This window comes from Trichomycterus rosablanca, chromosome 9 (genome assembly GCF_030014385.1).
Source record: "Trichomycterus rosablanca isolate fTriRos1 chromosome 9, fTriRos1.hap1, whole genome shotgun sequence".
Taxonomy (NCBI): Eukaryota; Metazoa; Chordata; class Actinopteri; order Siluriformes; family Trichomycteridae; genus Trichomycterus; species Trichomycterus rosablanca.
In genome coordinates, this window is record NC_085996.1 from 39,304,606 (window position 1) to 39,329,327 (window position 24,722).

A 24,722-nucleotide genomic window follows, 5' to 3' on the forward strand; every position below is an offset into this window, starting at 1 on the left:
TAATATACACCAACTACACTATACACTAACTTCACTATACACTAACTTCACTATACACTAACTACACTACACACCAATTACACTACACCAACTGCACTACACACAGAGTACACTACACACCGAGTACACTACACACTAACTGCACTACACACTAAGTACACTACACACTAAATACACTACACACTATCTACACTAACAACACTGCACTACACACTAAGTACACTACACACTAAATACACTAACTACACTACACACCAACTACACTGTACACTAACTACACTGCATACCAACTACACTACACTAACTGCAATACACACTAAGTACACTATACACTAAATACACTACACACTAAATACACTAACTACACTACACAACAAGTACACTATACACTAACTACAATACACGCTAACTACACTAACAACACTACACACCAAGTGCAATACACTACACACTAATTGTAATATACACCAACTACACTACACACTAACTACACTACTCACCAAATGCACTACACAACAGGTACACTACACACAAACTACACTAAACTAACTGCACTACACACCGAGTACACTACACTGTACACTAACTACACTACACACTGATTACACCTTCCAACTATGTTTAATAATGTGTTGTAGTACAGTATATCAGCCATTATACTGTTTACCAAACACCCCTCTCATGTTACTCATATTGTTTAGTCAGACCCAAAAATCTACTAAGGACCCAGTGAGGTGGAAACAGATTAGCAAGCACAGAAGGGGAGGTGACCGAAACCAAGCAGTAATGTGCAGAAAGGACAAGAACACACAAAAAGCCCTTTGGAGTTGGTTGGAAACTCTAGTCTGATCCTTGGTGACTCTCGGGTGGCATCATGGCTTGTGTAGCGCTCCTCGGATCTCTGCTTTTGATTACGGCCCGTGTTTTGGGGGCTGATGTGGACCCAGCGATGCCCTTCTCGGAATATCTGGACCTGAACCACGATGTCCTGCTCAGATGGGGATTCGATGTGATGAAGGACACCATCCTGTTTGAGCTGAGCGTAAAGAGCACGGGCTGGGTCGGCCTGGGGTTCAGTCCCAACGGAGGAATGGCGGGATCTGACATCGTTATTGGAGGAATAAGCAGCAGTGGCATGTATTTTATGGTAATTTATTTATTTATTAGGATTTTTTACACTCTTTGGTTACATTAATGGCAGGACAGAGAGTTACAGGTTACACAAGATTCATCAGTTCAAGTTTAATATCAAACACAGTCATGGATAAATTTGTAACTACACTAACAACACTAAACATCAAGTACACTACACACCAATTACACTAAACACCAACTACACTACACACCAAATGCACTACACAACAGGTACACTACACACTAACTGCAATATAAACCAACTACACTAACAACACTACACACTAATTACAATACACACCAACTACACTACACACAGACTACACAAAACTACACTACATACCAGCAACACTACACTAACTGCACTACACACCAAGTACACTACACACTAACCGCACTAGACACTAAATACACTACACACTATCTACACTAACACTACACACCAAGTGCACTACCACTACACACTAACTGCCTTACACACTAAGTACACTACACACTAAATACACTACACACTATCTACACTAACAACACTACACATCAAGTACACTACGCACCAACTACACTACACTATACACTAACTACACTTTGGTTACATTCGTGACAGGACAGGTAGTTACTGCTTACACAAGATTCATCAGTTCAAGGTTAATATCAAACACAGTCATGGATAAATTTGTATCTCTAATTCACCTCACATGCACATCCACGCAGACACGGGGAGAACATGCAAACTCCACACAGAAAGGACCCGGACCACCCCATCTGGGAATCGAACCCAGGACCTTCTTGCCGTGAGGTGACAGTACTACCCACCGTGAAAAGAAATAAAGATCCATCCAGTTAAATCTTATATAATAAGTTTAAGGTTAGTTAGTAAAGCAGGTCATATACTGTATGATGTGGTAAAACACGCTAGCACAGCGTGTGCAGTTCCTCTGTGCAGTTTGCATGTTCTCCTCGTGTCAGCATGGGTTTCCTACCTTTTGCCCAGTAAAGGGGTGGCAAAACAGACAACGAATGAATAAATAAATGAATGTTTTTGATGACTATTTGCTGAACACAGTACACAGTTCACATGGTATTACTTGAACTTCATATTTGTTTACAATATTCAAACTAATGGATGGAAATAATCACCCAGCAAGGTCAGCACACATACACCGATCAGCCATAACATTAAAACCACCTCCTTGTTTCTACACTCACTGTCCATTTTATCAGCTCCACTTACCATATAGAAGCACTTTGTAGTTCTACAATCACTGACTGTAGTTCATCTGTTTCTCTACATGCTCTGTTAGCCCCCTTTCATGCTGTTCTTTAATGGTCAGGACCCCCACAGGACCACCACAGAGCAGGTATTATTTAGGTGGTGGATGATTCTCAGCACTGCAGTGACACTGACATGGTGGTGGTGTGTTAGTGTGTGTTGTGCTGAAGTGGTTCAGACACAGCAGCGCTGCTGAAGTTTTTAAATACCGTGTCCACTCACTGTCCACTCTATTAGACACTCCTACCTAGTCGGTCCACCTTGTAGATGTAAAGTCAGAGACGATCGCTCATCTATTGCTGCTGTTTGAGTTGCTCATCTTCTAGACCTTCATCAGTGCTCACAGGACGCTGCCCACGGGGCGCTGTTGGCTGGATATTTTTGGTTGGTGGACGATTCTCAGTCCAGCAGTGAGAGTGAGGTGTTTAAAAACTCCAGCAGCGCTGCTGTGTCTGATCCACACATACCAGCACAACACACACTAACACACCACCACCATGTCAGTGTCACTGCAGTGCTGAGAATCATCCACCACCTAAATAATACCTGCTCTGTGGTGGTCCTGTGGGGGTCCTGACCATTGAAGAACAGCATGAAAGGTGGTAACAAAGTATGTAGAGAAACAGATGGACTACAGTCAGTAATTGTAGAACTACAAAGTGCTTCTATATGGTAGGTGGAGCTGATAAAATACACAGTGAGTGTACTGTAGAAACATGGAGGTGGTTTTAATGTTATGGCTGATCAGTGTACATGAGCTATCAGTTAGGTAGTAAAACCAGTATACCTGGCTGTGGAAACCTGAGCTCTGGTTCTTCATGCTGGTGTTGTTTTGTGTGTGTTTTATGAAGGACATGCACGCTATGGGAAACGTCATGCCCAGTCTGGACCAGAAGCAGGACTACAAGCTCATCTCTTTAACCGAGTCCGATGGGCAAACCGTCATGAAGTTCCAACGATTCATCGAAGCCTGTCAGGAAACTGACTTCCCAATTACTGTGAGCAAGTGACATCCTTTATATTTAAAATATTAGTTCATGCCGCCTGGTTCATGTCAGGTGATACGGGCAGGACCAGTCGAGTCCAGTTACTGTGGTAAAAAGAACATGGAAACTACTGCAAGTGTCATGTTCACTTGCTTTTTTTTATAGACTAAAATAGGAAAAATAAAGTAAGCTGACCCGAGTAAGTAATCCCCTCCTGCACTCCCACCCAGCAGACGTTACCCGATCTTGTCTGAGAGAAGAACTGTACCTAACACATGCCCCCTTCAACAAGCATGCATTTTCCAAGTGCTTCTTTTCACCTGCACGAGTAGAGTTCATATAGAAATGCGTATTGTGCACGGAGAATCATTATATCCCCTCCTTGTGGGTAGCAGGTGCCATCGACCAGCCAGCAGAAGTCGCAATTGCAGCAGGATGAGGAATCCACTCCTGCACTCCCACCCAGCAGACGTTAAACAACCATGTCTGGGTCTAGGTGCCTGGCCTTGCTGCTCGCAAGCTTAAAATCTCAGCATTGGAACAAAGACGTTATTTCGGATGTACTTCATTTCCCTGGTGCACGACGCCGTTGTTGGCCAAGAGGGCCGCAGGCTATTATTTACATTTACATTTTAAACATTCAGCTGACGCCCTTGTCCAAAGCGCCTTACAACTGAGAGCGTAAACATCGCAAGCAATTAAGTTTTAAGGTCCCAAAAGTGGCAAGCTGGCAGATGTGTGTTGAACCAGTGACCTTCCAATTACTAGTCCTTCAAATTAACCGTGAGTTACCCCAGCCCCTGTCCCCTGTTGATCATGCTTCCATTGCTTGCGTTGGCACATCCAGCCTTCCCTTTCTCAATAGTGCTGGGTAAGCGCCCTGCCAGAGCCCATATATAACAGGTATGCACGACAGCAGGTAAAAATGGGTTGCAGTGGGTTCATCATTACCAGAAAACAATGGGCACGGTGCAGGAATACATCATGGATGGGGCGCCAATCCACTGCAAGGCTTTAAATGCTCATCTGTTCATTTACTTAGACTTTAGAGTAGCCAATCCCGGACGCCGGAGTGAACATAGAAACGACTCATGATTTCTCATTCTCGTTTACTCTTAAGGAAGTGCCGATTAAATTAATCTACGCCTACGGTGACACCGATAACGTCGACTACCACAGATCCCTGCGGGGAACGAAGGAAGTGAATCTGCTGAGGTACATGCCCCGGGCCAGCATCCCTGACAGCAAATACTTCGACCTGACCATGACCAACGTAAGTCTGGGTTTGTCTTAAGCTCCTTACGTCTTTTAACCTCCAGTAATTCATTCTCTGAAGTACAGGTAACTTCAAGTAACCTGGATCATCGGGGTATCAGGTAAGTGAGCTGTTGTGTTCAACATTGAAAAATGACTTCACAGTGTTGCCACAACAAAACACACAACCAATCATCACTGAATACAATCCGAGCAATTAAGTGATGGGAGCTTTGCTTAGTCGCAACTTGGCAGTGGTGGGGTTTGAACCAGCAACCTTCTGATCACAGGTCTAGTGCCTTAACCACTACATTTACATTTTCAGCATTTAGCAGACACTTTAATCCAAAGCGACTTACATTACAGTTACAGTACACTGTCTAAGCAATTGAGGGTTAAGAGCCTTGCTCAAAGGCCCAACAGTGGCAACCTGGCAGTGGTGGGGCTTGAACCAGCAACCTTTTGATTACTACTGCACTACTTTAACCACTGGGCTACAACTGATCCCTAATCTAACCAAACCACTAAGCACTAAGCTCCCACTGCCCAACGTTTTTTCTATTTACTGTATTTATACATTTTATTCCTTATTTTTCCGATGTTAGCGTAGCCTATTAGTCTTCCTCTGCTGGGGGAATATTCGCCCGCTCCATGCCCCCTCCAACGCATGCCCAGTCCCTTGACCGACCCCTTCTTTTCCCCCGCACTTCGGTAGATTCATACATGAGGCTCATCCACTTCTGCACAGGCGTCTCGGCCTGCTAACCAGGGTCTTTGAACAGCGTTTGAAGACCCCACCCACTTAGTCCAGCCTTTTCCCAATTTTTGTCTGCTGCAGGCACCGTCAATTGTGCCTGCTAGATGGCGCCCAACCGAATCGGCGCCAAACCGAGGTGTTCAGAATCTCAGCGCTGGTGTGCTAGGTGCCACGTCCAACTTTTTCTCCCAATTTTCCTCCCAATGTTGTCATATCTAAGCACCCAATATTATTTCCTTGTGCTCTACTGCTGCAGACTAACACTAGCGCTACTTTTCACCTGCATGAGGCGGGTTCATATATAGATCCGTATCGTGCATGGAGAGTCACGCACCGATCTCCATTATCCCCCGTCTCTGTGCAGCCTCCACCCTCGGATGAACCGATCATTGTCTGTATAGTCACCCAGCCTGCCGGTCACCAAAAATGTACTAAATGTACTATTGTGGTTATTATGGTTTATTTTCTTCTACTGCAGTTTACAGTACCTGCCACGACCACCACCTACCACTGCAAGATCATGAAGCTTCCAGCTCTGGACAAGAAATACCACGTCTACCGCGTAAGCGTCGCTCCTAACAAGCGTTCAGCAGAACCGTACATTTGACGGTGACGGTTAAGACTGAAATGATTCTCAAATGTTTTCCAGATCGAACCGGTGATCGAGAATCTGGACCTTGTGCACCACATGTTGCTGTACCGCTGTCCATCAGATGTCACCCAGCCCAGCGAGTCGCCGTGCTACACCAGGAACGAGAACACCTGTTTCCATGCTGTGGCTGTCTGGGGGGTGGGAGGAGGAGTAAGTAAAATCCACCTTTACTTTTCCTTTTTTTGTAAATACTTGCCGCTCAGGTGGCGCAGCGGTAAAATACGCTAGCACACCAGAGCTTGGATCTCGAATACATCGTATTGAATCTCAGCTCTGCCATCCGGCTGGGCTGGGCGGCTACGTGAACGATTGGCTGTTTTTCAGGGTAAGATAAGCCGGACTGGTGCAATTACGGCCTCTACTGGCTGATTGATGTCATTCGCGCAGAGTTGGGGAATAATGCTGACCAGGGTGTGGCTCTCCGTGCACAAAGCTGATCCGCATATGAACTCGCCTCGTGCAGGTGAAAAGATGCAGTCGGTACTGCTCACGTGTCGGAGGGGGCGTGTGTCAGTTGTGAAGCTTCTCAGTCAGTGATGGAGGATAGTATCGGTAGGGGTGAAGCGTAACACAACCAGGGTAATTAGATACGACTAGATTAGGGGGACAAATTGTGGAAAAATAACGCTTAGCTTGAATCTCAGCTCTGCTACGGGTCAGCTGGGCGCCCCCTAGCAGGCACGATCGGCAGTGCAGACATTGCAGCAGACAAAACCAACCACTAGTCACCGATCCACCGAAGAACGGACGAATAAGAGGGGGTTGGTGGGGCGTGAAAGCGTCGGATGGAGGGCGTGTCAGGAGAATATACCCTCCTCGTACACCATCATTGTCTCCAGCAGAGGAAGAGGAACTGGCTATGACTAAATTTCCTAATACAGTTTTTTCAAACCCTGGGTCAGGGTTGCAGAAAAGAAATAATAATAAATAAACTAATTTAAAAGGTATGTAAAAACAAAATAAACGTGTACACGAACGCCCACTTGTGGAGGCTTTACGTTACATCTGGTAAACCACAGCAGGACCAGATTTCTCCCAAATTTTATTAATTAAATATATTTTGTTTTGTGTTTCGTTTTGATGCATCGTTTGTGTTGCCTGGGTCGTGATTAAAACCACGGACAAAATGTGGGTTTAAGTTCCTCACGTTGTGTTTGGTTTATCTTCAGGCTTTTGAACTACCTGAGGTGGCCGGTATTCCTGTGGGGGGAGAAGGAACGGACGTCCTGTATCGGCTTGAGGTTCACTACAACAATCACCATAAGACTGCAGGTCACTTAATGTAAAGATTTTGTAAAAACATTCATTGTCTGTTTTACCACCGATTTATCCTGGTCAGGGTCGCGGTGGGTGCAGTTCACTGGGCGAAAGGTAGTAAACACCCTAGACAGGTCAACAGTTTATTACAGGACACACACACACACCTAGGTGGAATTTAGTATCTCCAATTAACCTGACTGCATGTTTTTGGGCTGTGTACCCAGAGGAAATCCACACAGACGCAGGGGAGAACATGCAAACTCCACACAGAAAGGACCCGGCCCGCTCCATCTGGGAATCGAACCCAGGACCTTCTTGCTGTGAGGCGACAGTGCTACCCACCGAGTCACTGTGCCACCCCAATAAAGAACAAAACAAAATACATACAAATTCATACACATTCATTCGTTGTCTGTTTTACCACTGTTTTATCCTTGTCAGGGTTGCGGTGGGTGCAATTCACTGGGCGAAAGGTAGGTCGCCAGTCCATCACATGGCAAACACACACACACACACACACACACTTAGGGCAATTTTGTCGTTCCTGACTGCATGTTTTTGGACTGTGGGCTCGTAGGAAACCCACACAGACACAAGGAGAACATGCCAACTCCACACAGAAAGGGAATCGAACCCAGGACCTTCTTGCTGTGAGACGACTGTGCTACCCACTGAGCAAAATATGAATTCATTCATTCATTTGTTGTTTGTTTTACCACCGATTTATCCTGGTCAGGGTCATGGTGGGTGCAGTTCACTGGGCAAAAGTCAGGAACACACACACACCTAGGGGCAACTGCACATCTTCGGACTGTGGGAGGAAACCAGAGCACCTGGAGGAAACCCACACAGAACATGCAAACTCCACATAGCCAACTTGCTGTGAGACGACGGTGCTACCCACCGAGCCACCATGCCACCCCTTTATTCTTACTAAAGTAGTTGTGTGGGTAGTTAGGTGTGTGTTGCATGACTCTATAATGTAAGTGTGTACGATTTCAGATTTGATGTATATATTTTATCTCACACTTAGTGTTATATATATGTGTGCAGGTCGTGTAGATAATTCCGGCCTGCGGTTTCATTACACGGCTCAACTGCGCCAGTATGACGCCACCGTTCTGCAGACTGGACTGGCGGCGACAGTGGGCAACACATACGCAATCCCGCCCAACGCCACGTCCTTCCTCACATACGGCCTGTGTGACACCGGATATTTCCCACAGGTACTGTAGGTGCTTCATACTTTACTGTACTGTACTATACTACACTCAGTAAGCACTTTATTAGGTACATTGTGTTCGGTGCCCCCGTCTGACCCTCGCAGACCAGGCGATGATGAGTGGTGCACGATTCTGAGCACTGCAATGACACTAACATGGAATTGACATGGACGTGTGTGTTTTTCTGGTATGAGTGCATCAGGTGCAGCAGTGTTGTTGGGATTATTAAACAGTGTTTAAACCTGCTGGCCTCTTTATTAGGAACACAAACCCTCTGCCTTTTATCAGCACACTATTCTCCTTCCAGCACTGTCACTGAGGTGTTTAAATATTCCAACAACACTGCTGCACATGATACACTCATACCAGTGTAACAGGGTACGCATTAACAGGTTTCCCATACATCCTTATGGAAAAACAATACCTTACCTATAATACCTTTATTATTACCTGATAGTAATCTGAGCATTGTATTTATCATTAGTAAGACATAAACTAATCCTAAATAAATAAAAGAATACATTTAGGGATGTGAACCTTGTCCTCTGTGGCGCTTCTGTGAAATAAGATCTTACGTCATCAGGGAACTACTGCTGTGATCTGACCCTGTTTAAATGTCGCTGCATCTGTATCTGTGGTTAAACCAGAGACTTCCTGTGATCTCCAGGTACTTCCGGAGGCTCCAAGTGACATGCAGGTATTTGCAACTATACTGCACACACACCTGGCGGGCAGGAAGGTGCGAGTCGGCCACTTCAGGTACGATTACTAAAACTGGAAATGTGATTCGAGTTTTAAGAACATTGTGTGTGTAGCCAGCCAAGCACTGGGTCTTGGGTTCGAGTCTTGGTGGTAGATCTGGCCGGACGCTGCTTCTAAACGAGCTCACGAACTGCACTCCTCACCCGTAAGACAAAAAGTACAGACGGGCGGTGATTGTACCGCCTGAATAATTGTTGTGTTCTTCAGGAACGGAGAGCAGATCGATTTCTTGGCGTTGAATGAGCGCTACGACTTTGAATTTCAGCAGGTCACGCAACTGGGAAAAACCAAGACTGTTAAAGTGGTAAGAGTGTCCATTGTGTCCATAATGGGGGTCTGTTTGTCAACGTGTAAATACACAGATGAGGCATAACATTATGACCACCTTTTTAATATTGTGTTGCTGCCCCATCTTCGGCAAACTGTGCTGCTCTGTGTATTCTGACACCTTTCTATCAGAACCAGCAAGAACTTCTTCAGCAATCTGGATCGGACCACACGTGCATCAGTGAGCCTTGGTCGCCAATGACCCTGTCGCCGGTTTAACACTGTTCCTGATAGATACTGACCACTGCAGACCAGGACACACCCAACAAGAGCTGCAGTTTTGGAGATGCTCTGACCCAGTCGTCTAGTCATCACAATCTGACCCTCAGATCCTCACGCTCGTCCATTTTCCTGCTTCTAACATCAACTTTGAGGATAAAATGTAACTAACAGGTGCCGTAATGAAGAGATAATCAGTGTTATTCACTTCACCTGTCAGTGGTCATAATGTTATGCCTGGTTGGTGTATATGAATGAATGAATTTGTTTAGTACGATTCTGTTTACTAAAAAAGCACGCAAAACAAGAGAGAGGGAAGAAATCTAAGTCTTGTTTTTGTTTTATAGGGTGACAAGCTGCTGGTGGAGTGCACCTATGACACGCAGAATCGGACTGGACTCACCTGGGTCGGTCAATTTAAACCAAATTTAAGCAAACTTGGGTTCACTGTCAATTCCTGCAGACAAAGGGTTTTATGTGCATTTATAAAGACTAGTAATAGTATAATTTAGCTAATAAAACTGTCTACCAACCACTAAAAGCTTTTGGTTGCAAGCTGCAGGATTTAATAGCTATTGTAATTCTATGCAAGGTACTGTTATAGCATCAAGATGCATGTATTTTAGGCTAAAGTCTAAAGTTAACCTATGATGCTTGGATAAAAAATGAAGGTGTCTTCTATCTGCAGGGGGGTCTCGGCACTGAAAATGAGATGTGCTTGGCTTTCTTCTACTACTACCCAGCGATGGAGCTCAGTAGCTGCGCCAGCCTCCCCAACACACAGGCCCTCATGACGGCGATGGGTGCAGTCAATACAACGTAACGTGATGAGCACCGCTTACACTGTGTCAGCGCTCATGGTTGCACCAATCAGCTGATCTACTGCTCTGTTTTACAGGGACTGGTTAAACCTGATGAACAAAAAGAGTTGGGACAACAGCTCCATCCTGGACTACCAGCAAACGCTAACAGCAATTCAGCAGAACACATTGGTCATGAACACGGCGGTAAGTTCACACCATCTATCACCGGGATGAGTCTGTCTGGTCCCCCAAACTAAACTTTTGTCTCAAAAACAAACGCGAGAAGTGACGAGGGGTTTAATGACACCACGTCTAAAAATGCACGTCAACAAGAATCGCCTTTAGCAAACGCTTTTATGACAATTTAAGGTACAGAGGGTTAGGAGCCTTACTCAGGGGCCCAACAGTGAGATATTGGCAGTGATAGGGCTTGAACCAGCAACCTTTTGAAGAGTAAAAAAGAATCACACTTGATGAGACAGGAAAATCAATCGGCTATTGGCATACGAGAGATTTGTGATGTCATATATATATTAGGGATGTAACGATACACTCTACCCACAATGCGATACGAGTCACGATACTGGGTTCACGATACGATTTTCCCCCGATTTTTTTTAACTAAATGAAATTTAAGACAAATTATGATGTTTCCTTTTATTACTTCTATTTAAAATAAAATACTGTATTTGTGCTAATATTTATTTCATCTAAATAATGAATGTCCTTTTAGTTATTAGATAGGTGCAAACTATGCAAAATAAATGCTACACATTTCCCTTATTCTGTAATAAAATATACAGCGCCCTCTGCTGTCTGAAGTGAATATCGATTAATCTTCAATGAAGATGCACCGATTTTTAACTGTCTTCCGGTGCACCGTTACATCCCTAATATATATATATATATATATATATATATATATAAACCACCTCCTTGTTTCTACACTCACTGTCCATTTTATCAGCTCCACTTACCATATAGAAGTACTTTGTAGTTCTACAATTACTGACTGTAGTCCATCTGTTTCTCTACATGCTTTGTTACCCTCCTTTCATGCTGTACTTCAATGGTCAGGACCCCCACAGAGCAGGTATTATTTAGGTGGTGGATGATTCTCAGCACTGCAGTGATACTGACATGGTGGTTGTGTGTTAGTGTGTGTTGTGTTGGTATGAGTGGATCAGACACAGCAGCGCTGCTGGAGTTTTAAAACACTGTGTCCACTCACTGTCCACTCTATTAGACACTCCTACCTAGTTGGTCCACCTTGTAGATGTAAAGTCAGAGACGATCGCTCATCTATTGCTGCTGTTTGAGTCGGTCATCTTCTAGACCTTCATCAGTGGTCACAGGACGCTGCCCACGGGGCGCTGTTGGCTGGATATTTTTGGCTGGTGGACTATTCTCAGTCCAGCAGTGACAGTGAGGTGTTTAAAACTCCAGCAGCGCTGCTGTGTCTGATCCACTCATACCAGCACAACACACACTAACACACCACCACCATGTCAGTGTCACTGCAGTGCTGAGAATCATCCACCACCTAAATAATACCTGCTCTGTGGGGGTCCTGACCATTGAAGAACAGCATGAAAGGGGGCTAACAAAGCATGTAGAAAAAGAGATCCAGGTGAGGAACCTCAACCACAATCAGAAAATACCAAGATATTTACCTTCATCATGGATTTATGGAATTTCCCATCAGCAGGAACACAAAACCTTTTGTCATCCTTGCTGAAAGCATAAGAATAAGGTCATAACCCGTGTCCGGGGGAAGTCTAAGAGATAAGAAGGTTGAGAACCGCTGGTTAAACATCACAAGTTCTTGGCTGTACATTAACAGAGTGAGTGTGTAAACTTGTATGTGTTTATTCCTCAGAACAACGTGGTAATAAGTACAGGAAACATCCCCGAGCTCAGAGCCTCTCCACGTGAAAGCTGCTTAAGAAGCAGATCTGAGATCCAGCGTCCAGCTACAAGGATCCTGCTGCTGCTCGTTTGGGTGACACTGGCGCTCGTCTTCTTCTAAAACTCGTCAGAAGATGACCTGCAATGTGAACGGTGTAATTGTGTCAGAAATTGAAAATCAGCTCTTATTTTTTGACCAATCAACAAGTATACTTTGATTACTATGAATTATACTATACATTTATAAATAATTATTATATATAGACTCCCAAATGACAATGGGTGGCACAGCAGGTAGTATGGATGGTACTTGGTTCCTGGGGTTATGGGGTTAAATCTCACTTTTGGTACCTGGTTCTCTTTATCTTTGTGTGTCTGTATATTTTGAAGCTGTAGAGGAACAATAAGTTAATCGTATACGTACTTTGCTAGTATATACTCCTGTGTTCGGGTACCACAGTCTTAGAAACGAAGAACCTGTTACTTAATGTTCTATTTACACAAAGGGAGCCAGGATTAGGGTGTATAATATCCTAAAATTACAGAACAACAACCACTAAGCCTGTCTGGTATATCTGATTTCCGTCTGATGAAACCTGATGATACTTCTGTTGATTGTTAAAGTTCTTTATTGTACATCCGTGTTGGACAGTTTTTACTATGTTTTACTGAAGAATAAAACTATAAAGAATTTAACTGTACTTTATGTGATAAAAATGTGATTTATCTGCTTTTTTTATTCGCTGGGTTGGGCTTGTATTTTATTTATATACACCATATACACCGATCAGCCATAACATTAAAACCACCTCCTTGTTTCTACACTCACTGTCCATTTTATCAGCTCCACTTACCATATAGAAGCACTTTGTAGTTCTACAATTACTGACTGTTGTCCATCTCTTTCTCTACATGCTTTGTTACTCCCCTTTCATGCTGTTCTTCAATGGTCAGGACCCCCACAGGACCACCACAGAGCAGGTATTATTTAGGTGGTGGATGATTCTCAGCACTGCAGTGACACTGACATGGTGCTGGTGTGTTAGTGTGTGTTGTGCTGGTATGAGTGGATCAGACACAGCAGCGCTGCTGGAGTTTTTAAACACCGTGTCCACTCACTGTCCACTCTATTAGACACTCCTACCTAGTCGGTCCACCTTGTAGATGTAAAGTCAGAGACGATCGCTCATCTATTGCTGCTGTTCGAGTCGGTCATCTTCTAGACCTTCATCAGTGCTCACAGGACGCTGCCCAGGGGGGGCACCCTAAATGTTTTTTTTTTTTAATAAATCAATAGTATTATATTTTGGATTAGAATGCACTTGAAGTGAAAAGTTTACAAGCATGTATAAGAGATTATATAAGAGTATTAGTGAGACAGAGACATGATGATCAGAAATGTGAATTGAATTGGATTTAAGTGTCGTATTAATGCGTTCCTACTAAACATGTCAGTGTGTACACTTTAGTACAGTCCTGTCGTAAGTAGTATCATCATGTACCGGGTAAATTGTAGCCATACAAGGATGCACAAGAGTTCCCTTACTGATCAGGATAAAAAAATATCTAAATTTAATATAGAAGTAGCAGTAAAATATTTGCTTTAGACTTACAGGACTTGCCTTGGTTTAAATTGTATAGCTGTGAAAGAACCGTAATGCGTGTCATTAAATAAATACTAGGTAAACAACAGATACATGAAAGGTAATAAAATTAAATAATTTTAGTAAATCTTAGTTTTTTAATATACCTCCCCTGTGATTTGAAATACCCCTGCGTGTTTACGTCTCCAGTTACAGAAACACAGAACTGAAATACTATTCACACTGTTTACAGTAAAGATTGAATAAAGCTTCACTGGATCTGTTCAAATATCTTAATTACAGGTTAGGAGAATAACAGGGTGTGTGGTCTATCTGATTCCGTACATGAAACCAGATACCACAGTCACGTTCAAGGTACAAACTCCATTCAGAACATTTTGTAACGTGGTCAAAACAAGAATCTGTGATTTGTTAGGTTCTCTGGAACCTTTATGACAAAAGTACAAAAGACCTGCACACATTTTGAACACAATCCCGAGCGGCTCGTCGAAGCGAGATTTCTATCATGTCAGATATCTGATCTGAGTTGGCCGACTGGCAATGAGTGCGGTGTCAAACAGCAAGTGAGATGTAAGATACGGTGTGAGGGGAAACGCAGTGTAAAAGGAGAGGAGTGTAAAAGGTGGGACAGGGGCGTAATATAGTTTCTATCAGAATTAGGGCTGTCAAACGATTACAAATTTTAATCGCGATTAATCTCAGAATTTCATATAGTTAATCGCGATTAATCGCATTAAAAAAAATCTGTGTGAATGTTATAGAAAACAAGGATTTTTAAGTGAAATGTTACAATTAAAATGGTGAACACATTTTATGCTAAATGTACTTTTATTCACTCACATATTAGGCAGTAAATGTCAGATTGTAGGTTAGAATTTCTCCATCAGCAAACATTGTAGATCAGCGGTGCTTTAGGTGGGATAAGGCGTAGTTATTGTATCAGACTTGTCTGTGGTTGTATCGTGACGATGGTTTGATGGACGTTTCTACACGAAGTGAGTGTGTTTTGACCCTTTGGGGCTTCCATAGTGCATGAACTAACGTGCTCGACTCAGCTTTCCGGTATTCGGTACAGAAGAAGAAGTTAATTAAGTGTAATAAAGTGTTCTGCTCCGACAACTTGTGAGTATACCGTGTATTTATTTCTTTATTAAGCAATTGCATCACTACGACGATCGGTTACATTATGTTAACAAACCGCAAATGAAAAACGGTGGCAAGTCCGACATTATAACGTTTGTTCTACCAGTCAAGTGTCAACATGAACTAGAATTTGCGTTAACGGCACTAATTTTTTTAATCGCATTAAATTGAGATCGCGTTAATGCGTTATTATCGCGTTAACTTCGACAGCCCTAATCAGAATACATCAGCACACACACAAGCTTTACATTATTTCTGACCTTATCGTTCTCTACAAAACACCCACGCTGCATTGCAAACAATATTTATTAACCTCCAACTCACTATAGAACATTCCATGCTGGTTGTGTTGCCAAATCCACTCAGATTCATTTATTTTTCCTCTTTGTTTTTACGCTGCACATCAGCACACAAACTTTGATCGCTCGCTACTTGTTGACGTATATTTTTGGACGTGGTATCATTAAACCCCACGTCACTTCTCGCGTTTGTTTTCATGACAGAACGTAGTTTGGGAGACCAGAGAAGCTCGCCTGCGATTCCAGTTGGTGATAGATGGTGTAGTGTGTGACCCCCAATCACAGATCAGTCGTGTAGTGTGAAAGCCACACCGACTTGAAAGACTCCCGATTACAAGAGATCCAGTCGTGCAGTGAGAACTGTACAGCGACCCGACCACTTGGAAAGTCGTGTAGTGTGAACTTGGCATTAGCTACCACTGCCTCAGCATAATTGGTTTTATGATCTTGAATAATAGAATGTCAAATAACGATGTGCAATAACTGAGTCCTGTGTCCCATACAGAGTCCATGTTGTATGGTTTAACACAGTGGTTCTCAACCGGTGCCCCCCCCCCCAGGGGGTCTCAGTGAGCCTAGAGGGAGCCCATGTTACATTTAATTTAGAGGAGTATACAACAATCACACTGGATGGGACGGGAAAATCAATCAGCTAATCAGCTATTGGCATACGAGGGATTTGTGATGTCATAAATCTACTTTTGAGAACTGACACGTATTTGGTTCACCCACCACAAAAGTGCAAAGGTCAACAGACAGCGATTACGAAAGGTCCCAATTCAGAATCTTTGTTGATGCAGATCCTACCGAAGTAGACCAGGGTGAGAAAGCTCCTACTACCAGTTCACCAAAAGTAAGTGTAACCTAATATTGTGTGAAGATTGAGGGAATCCAGTGAAATCTGTAGTCCGTGTAGGACAAGCCCGGAAACAACCACTGACTGTGCGTCATTTTCGATATACTGCATGAGAAACTTTATGCGAGTGTGATAAATACAGTAAATCCACATGAGCTCTGGATTACTTCAGAAAATTGTTGTTACTTAACACAGTCCGCCACTGCAGCAAGAAATGCAACCTGAAACTTAGACTCAGTTCCTGTGATATCTCTATTAGATACTATATTCTTATTCATTTTTAATAAAATGCCTCATTAAGGGCATTTTTCCATGCTATCTGATACTTTTAATTTAGTGTGTTGTTTGTAGTAAAGCATGTGTGCTGATTATACCATGGAACAAGCTTTTACTTCTATTCTATGAAGAAAAGTCCACGTTTTAGGATTGTGGGGTGGGGGTGTCTAAACACGGATGAGTATTTTCAGAGCCTCATACCATCGCTGGATGTTCTAGGTTTACATTTAACTGTCGAGGTAGCTGTACTGTGTGTTGTAGCTTCTATTTATTCTACCATTTAATTTATGAGTGTAATTTAATGGTACAGTGAAATGTGGCTCTCTTCTTTGAAAGTCTGTGGTTTTTGAAAAACAATACAGCATCAAGCAGAGTTGTATTGGCTGCTCTATACTGCCCCTAAGTGGTTAGTTCAAGTAAATAAAAAATTCCCTAAACTGAAAATCAAGTGATATATACAGTATATACACTGATCATCAGCCATAACATTAAAACCACCTCCTTGTTTCTACACTCACTGTCCATTTTATCAGCTCCACCTACCATATAGAAGCACTTTGTAGTTCTACAATTACTGACTGTAGTCCATCTGTTTCTCTGCATGCTTTGTTACCCCCTTTCACCCTGTTCTTCAATGGTCAGGACCCCCACAGAGCAGGTATTATTTAGGTGGTGGATCATTCTCAGCACTGCAGTGACACTGACATGGTGCTGGTATGAGTGGATCACCTCACTGTCACTGCTGGACTGAGAATAGTCCACCAACCAAAAATATCCAGCCAACAGCGCCCCATGGGCAGCGTCCTGTGACCACTGATGAAGATCTAGAAGATGAGCGACTCAAACAGCAGCAATAGATGAGCGATCGTCTCCGAGTGTCTAATAGAGTGGACAGTGAGTGGACACGGCGTTTAAAAACTCCAGCAGCGCTGCTGTGTCTGATCCACTCATACCAGCACAACACACACTAACACACCACCACCATGTCAGTGTCACTGCAGTGCTGAGAATGATCCACCACCTAAATAATACCTGCTCTGTGGTGGTCCTGACCTACAGTCAGTAATTGTAGAACTACAAAGTGCTTCTATATGGTAAGTGGAGCTGATAAAATGGACAGTGAGTGTAGAAACAAGGAGGTGGTTTTAATGTTATGGTTGATCGGTGTATTGGGCTTCATCGGATGCTCCGGTTTCCTGCTACTGACCTACTGCCTTGATTGTAAAGAATATCTGACTTGTAGTTGAGCAGTAAAACCTCTGACAGGAGCACATTCAGTACTTTAAAGTGTTTATTTAATTTCAAACCACCAAACATACAATGTGATGTTTACTTATGCTGATTAAAAACACACACCGCTATAAACCTATACACACTTCTTATTAATAAATAAAGCGCACGGAACAACACGACGGTATTTGCGCATGCGCATTAAACACTACTAGTCCAAAACCCCACTAAACTCCCTATGTAGTGCACTACTTGTGTATTCTTGACTTTTTACTTTATTCATGTAAATTAAAATTACAGTTATAAAGTAATAAATACAATAACGCACTACGATAAATTACGATTAAAAACGACGCAAAAATTTGAACAGAGCAGCTCACTGTGTAGTTTGTAGGATGTAGGGAGTAGGGTGTAGGGTGTAGGGAGAATGTCTGTTTTTAGAACCAGACACATTTAAGCCTACCGGCTCAGTTATTACTGGCTCCGGTTCAGACGTTTCTAACCATCCAGTTCTTCATTCACTCTCCATTCTCTCCGAGCATCGACATGGATCAGACCTGCACCCCTGCACCCAACTTCTCCTGGGTGGATGAGAATAAACTGGCAGGACTGGCATGGCCCTCCAGTCCAGCACATTACCGGTTTCTGGTCAGTAACGGGATTAAACACTTGGTGTGTTTATGTGAAACTAAAGCTCCAGGTTCTGAGAGCTGTCCTGATTTAAAGCTTCACCACATCAGCATGGGGGACTTCACAGCTCCCAGTATGAACCAGATCCAGACTGTGCTGTCCATCACTGAGGATGCAAACACCAGAGGAGAGGTCAGTATTAACCCTTTAATGGTCTCACCAAGAAAAGAATGCATTTCTTAGTTCCCTGGGACTAAACTAGCAACAAACGATTCATATTTTTATATACTAGGTTTTATTTAATGAGCTTCTACCAAACAGTTGGCCTCACAGCAAGAGGGTCCTGGGTTCGATCCCCAGGTGGAGTTTGTATGTTCTCCCCGTGTCTGCGTGTGTTTCCTTCGGGTGCTCCGGTTTCCTCCCACAGTCCAAAAACATGCAAGTGAGGTGAATTGGAGACACTAAATTGTCCACGACTGTTTTCGATATAACCTTGTGAACTGATGAATCTTGTGTAATGAGTTCCTGTCATGAATGTAACCAAAAGTGTAAAACATGTCGTTAAAATCCTAATAAACAAACAAACTAAACAGTCGAGATGATCACAAAAATGATGCAGCTGTTCATGGATGATTTTTCACCTGCCAGCTTCAAGTTAACATCTAGGTTAGAGAGGCTGTTTTCTTAAAACCACAGTGTCATCTACCAATATTTGAGTTTAACACCACAGTGTCATCTACCAATATTTGAGTTTAACACACGTCAACCAAGGAGTAGATACGACACAAACACGTTTATTTAAATACAGCTTATTTTTACCCAAGTACTTAGACAAAATGGTTAAGCAGACCATTGAAAAGTTTAAGCATCTCTACAACTTTGTCATCTATTGATTAATGTGTCTGCAATAAGCACTCACACTGTTGATTTTAAGTTATTAATATTATTGTTGTTTTATTTATTTATTAGGATTTTAACATTGTGACAGGACGGGTAGTTACTGCTTACACAAGATTCATCAGTTCACGTTTAATATCAAACACAGTCCAGGACCTCAACTGCATGTTTTTGTACTGTAGGAGGAAACCCACACAGACACGGGGAGAACATGCAAACTCCACACAGAAAGGACTGAACCGCTCCACCTGGGGGTCGAACCCAGGACCTTCTTGCTGTGAGGCGACAGTGCTACCCACCGAGCCACCTAGCCCTCCTGTTGTTGCACTAAACTAAGCACTAAACTAAATCCCTAATATAACTAGGGTTAGTTAATTAGGGTAACCCAAAGCGACTTACAGTTGTGAACGCATACTACAAGCAATTGAGAGTTGAGGGCCTTGCTCAAGGGCCCAACAGTGGCAAACTTCTGATTACTAGTTCTTTACCCTAACCTCTTAGAGTCATGCTGGGACAGAACAAACTGTTTCCAGATAATTGGGGTACAGTTTTGTTCATGTATAATTAATTTTATAGACATATTGTCAGTTGCTATAGAAAGAACACCTAAAATCTATAATTAGTGTCGTGGTTTCCACATAGCTTTGGCCAAAAAATGTACTTGGTTCCTGGTCATAAAGTGTAACCACATTTAGCACAGGTACTTGGGTACAGTATGGTTCACTTGGAGATTAAACAACCACTAAATGTGGGATCAGATATTTAAAAACATACTTTACCACAGTGACTATGAATATTTAAAAAAATTGCTTATCTGAGAGTTTTCTGTGCAGGACAGTATTACAGTTAACAAACATCCAGAGTTCATCGAGAGTGCAGAAACCTTATTGATAAGAAAGGTCAAAGCAGAATGACCAGCCTGGTTCAAAAGTGGTCACTCAGATATTCACTTTACAACAGCTGTAAGCTGAAAAACCCTAAAAAGAGTGTAAATCCAGGGACCCAACATGCCCTGAGTCAATACTGTAGACTTGTGATGGTGGTGTAATGGTGTACGAAGTGTTCCCTGGCACAAATGACCACCCAGTATCAGTTGTGCATGATTTAAATGCGTATAATTGAGACCGCATAACACCTACTGTAGTAACTTCTGAGGTAAACATTTTCCCTCTGTCTTAAGGCTGTCGGGGTGCACTGTAAGCATGGACACGGGCGGACGGGAACCATGCTGGCCTGCTACCTGGTAAAGAAGAGGAAGATCTCTGCGGAGGAATCAATAAAACTCATCCGATCGCTCCGTCCGGGGTCCATAGAGACGAAGGAGCAGGAGCGAGCCGTGCTGGAGTTTCAGCAATACCTCGATAAACAGAGCATTAAGTAAACTAAGTAAACACTGGGACATGATTGGTTTCATATATTGTCTTTATTTAAATGATATCTGGTTTATATTAGATACAATAAATGATTCTGTACTTTTACTGTACTGTAACATTATTGCTGGTGGGACCTCAGGCATAACGAAAGCAAACAAACCAAATCATACCTCGTGTAATTCAGGCTTTCTCGAGGTGCACGCCCATGTGGGATTAGGCAATAGTTCAGGTTGGGTTTAGGTACATGCAAAACTGTACCTGTGTAACCATGGTGTTTGATTCCTGTTTAAATAGGTGCTTAGAAAACAATGACGAGGCCCATAAACACGTATCTGTGCCGACTGAACCGGCGTGAGTGGTTTCTGTTTCCACTGGGATATATTTAGGCTCTACATTCCAACATACCATGTGATATTCTACTGTATAGAGAGAAGTCTTGTATCACCAGATATTTTAACACTAGAAGACTTCAATGCCCGGTGCCTTTAATTATAATACAAAAATAAAATATATAAAACAGCACATTCTGTATTGACTGCGAAGTACCAAAACTTACCAAACCTGTTTTTGGTTTTAATATGAGTAATAAAAACTTGAAGGTGGCACTTGGGTGGCACAGCAGTCTCTCTATCCACTCCTGGCTGGGTAAAAGATGCTCGTATTGAGGCTGGTGCCAGTCTGCGGAACCCCTCAGCCAGTGTCGGGATGGTGCAAGTGGCAGAGGAATTGTAATAGGGAAAATCCAACCACTACATTGGGTGGAAATTTTAAAAACGCCTATTATTATTTTCCTTCTCTTTAAGTCTAAGTACATGAGCCTAAACCTGATTTATAACCCATACAATTATAGTTTCTGTCCCGCTGTGCCAATAGAATTTCTGTTTGACTGTAATGCTGTATATGAAGGGTATTTAGAAGCTGAAATACCAGACCAGACTGCAACTCAAATGTTTACTGACTCGGTGTATGAGCTATTATTCTACCTTTGTTTTAAAATAATAAAATAAAGTCAGTAATTTATTGTGATGACCTTATATGCTCTACTTAAAGCTTTTGTTTGTTTTAGTCATTATGAATATACTGCTACTACATCCTTGTTCTCTGATCCTTTATTCCAGTCACAGTGTTTCCTTACGAGTATCTTCCAAAAATATGCAAAACATCATCAGCGTATGAATCTGAGCTGAATCTGCATCAGTGTGGAATAAGCGTCAGATCCAGGGTTACAGCTCCACATGTATCTGTGTTTATCTGGATTCTCCTCCCTGTTTCACTTTTAAACTTGTGTTACAGCTCCAGCGTCTGAGAAATGGTGAGAATCAGAATCAGAATCAGCTTCTCCCAGAGTCTAAAACGCTTCTGGTTGAAAATAAAGCTTAACGTGGTTTAATGTAGTAAAAGAAGGAGACAGGAGCACTAAACTTCTCTTCATTATTACTGCTCATAAGTTCCTCCACTAATCACATTCCTCACTCGCTGTTTTACTACAATAAGTCACGCTAAGTTTTGTTCGTACGGCTTGAGTCGCTTTTACTGCCTCGTATCAAACAGTTTGTCTCATTGGAGCTTTGAAAAGGTCAGCGAACAGCAAACTGGGTCAAAGTACCACTTTTACTCCTAAGTTTTATATTAGTTGTTTTAAAAGAACCTACAAGTATCAACAAAGAATCTGTAAAAATGAGTACACGTTCTGAACAAGAACTAAATAGTTCCACACTCAGTATGGGCTATACTGCTTTAGGAAATCAGCAGGATATGCAGGACAGGTCTTTTGTAAATTTTTAACCAGTGGAAACTTTTTAAAGACAAAGCTAGTCTACACTAGAGCTTATAAAGTCATGTAGATGATTGTCAGCATGACAAATGATTAACGTACACCTTTATCAATGTTAATCCCCTCGATCTTGTTCAAACTATACACAATAAAGCGACTCTCTGTTAGATGTACGGTAGATGTACGTGACTGAAAGAAAATACATCTGGAAAATCTTAGCACTGAAAGATATTTTCCTCCATGTGAAGGATCTGAGTCATTCAGGAACCCGTGTCCACACTTGTGGACTCGCCTCGACTGCTCATTCCACAGGTTTTAACAGGGTTTAAGTCGGAGGGTGGGGTGATCCTGTGGTCAGTGAATCATGTTTGTGTTGATTCTGACTTGAACCTTGGACTATCTTTCTCACAGGCTGAGACAGTCTGGTTCTGATTCAGGATCTGCTGGTGCATGATGACGTCTACGAGAAGATAAACAGCTCCACAAGGTCACAAATCCACCTCATACCCAGGGTGGGGGTGAGATCCATATACATACGTGTCGGCACTGAACCCACCTCTGGTCCATACCATAGATCAGGGGTGTCAAACTCAGTTTCACCAAGGGCCACATCTGCATTGTGGTGGCCCTCAAAGGGCCGATTGTAACGTATCCTGCTGTGATTGCGTCTGCCTTTTAATTCTTGGACAATGTTGTTTTTCTTGGAGGCCAAATTTATACAGTATATTTATAATCTTTATCTACATTTATATTGTCCTCCTTTACCACAGACACGCCTCCTAACACAAGGGACGCACCGCTTTCTCTTCTTGAAGCACAAACTTTTAATACATTTCCTCCATCTGCTTCAGATTTCTCTTCTTGGGCGTTTTGGGATTATTTGTAAATATTTCTCAGCATCACTTGTTGGAAAAACGCCTCAGTTAAACGCTGGTGTGGAAACACCGCCATCTAGTGGCAGGATGCGGTCACTTTGCGGGTCACGAAATCGGCATTGCATTATGGGAGATGCAGTTTATGTAGGATTTTACAGGGTATTTTAAGACGATCATAAGTCTTTTAAGCTCTCGTGGGCCACATAAACGGCCTTGAGTTTGAAACACGTGCCATAAAACATGATCCCGATGAAGCTGTCGAGCAAACTATGGGCACTTAAGAGGCCTTTTCTCCTGAAGACATCTTGTTACATGCTGTAGGTGGCATCTGATCATAATTAGGCAGACATTTGAACCCAAGGACCTCACGGATGTCTTTAACTCCTCAGCTGGGATCCTTGAAGTTTCTTCGGTCACTCAAACCATCCTCATCATTGTGCATGTGACTAATACAGGCTAATACATCCAACTCCAGTAGATTTTGAACATCTACAGTTGCTTTAAGGTATTTTTCATACCATTTCCTGATCATGGCTCCATTCTGTGGTCCTTCCCATAGCGATCGGCCTGTGTGCCATCTCATATTTCTACCCCAGTGAAACAGGACCTCACTGCCGAGCATTTTAGTTTTCCTAGTCACTCAGGTGACCACGGTATATGAACAGAAGCACAAAAACTCTCCCTCATCAGAAGGTTTACTCAGAAGAACCTCTAGGGTTCAGAGTTGAAGTGATTTTCAGTATTGTATATGACGTTTCAAGTCCCAGTGGGAGAGATGAAGATTTCCTCATAGTTGTTTGCATTGTAGAGGTTCTTGATCCACACAGGGGGTGAGTGGGGGGTCTGTGCAGGCTCCATCAATCAGCCGGCAGAGGTCGTAATTGTATCAGTTATGAGAGAGAGACCCCATCTGGCCTTAAATATCACACCCCTATCTAAACAACAGGCCAATCGTTGTTCACGTTGTTCAGCCGGCAGGCAGAGCCGAGACTCAATACAATGCATTTGAGATCCCAGCTCTGTTGTTCTAGTGCGTTTTATCGCTGCACCTCCTGAGCGGCCCCCCTTGGAGCACTTTTGATAGATACTGACCACTGCAGACCGGGAACACCCCACAGAAGCTGCAGTTTTAAAGATGCTCTGACCCATTCGTCTAGCCCAGCGGTCCCCAACCTTTTTTGCACCACGGACCGGTTTCATATAATATATA

At 42.8% G+C, this 24,722-nt stretch overlaps 2 protein-coding genes across 2 annotated transcripts; both read left to right on the top strand.

The window, feature by feature from the left end:
• Positions 1-874: 874 nt before the first annotated feature.
• On the top strand, positions 875-12,676 carry moxd1l (monooxygenase, DBH-like 1, like). Its single transcript, XM_063002543.1, is given in 13 exon segments — positions 875-1,147; positions 3,256-3,406; positions 4,515-4,663; positions 5,880-5,963; positions 6,051-6,203; positions 7,223-7,325; positions 8,367-8,548; positions 9,216-9,295; positions 9,506-9,602; positions 10,192-10,251; positions 10,533-10,663; positions 10,743-10,851; positions 12,527-12,676. Coding segments are annotated over 13 exon segments (1,722 nt in total).
• Positions 12,677-17,888: 5,212 nt separating this feature from the next.
• On the top strand, positions 17,889-21,897 carry dusp23a (dual specificity phosphatase 23a). The gene is made up of 2 exons (XM_063001477.1): positions 17,889-18,785; positions 20,671-21,897. The coding sequence occupies exons 1-2, from the start codon at positions 18,510-18,512 to the stop codon at positions 20,869-20,871; spliced, it is 477 nt and encodes a 158-aa protein (XP_062857547.1). The 5' UTR covers positions 17,889-18,509; the 3' UTR covers positions 20,872-21,897.
• Positions 21,898-24,722: the final 2,825 nt, after the last annotated feature.

Coding starts and splice junctions, on each gene's coding strand:
- dusp23a (XM_063001477.1), top strand. CDS start 18,510: ATGGATCAGACCTGCACCCCTGCACCCAACTTCTCCTGGGTGGATGAG. Junction 18,786..20,670: donor ATGCAAACACCAGAGGAGAG/GTCAGTATTAAC, acceptor CTCTGTCTTAAG/GCTGTCGGGGTGCACTGTAA.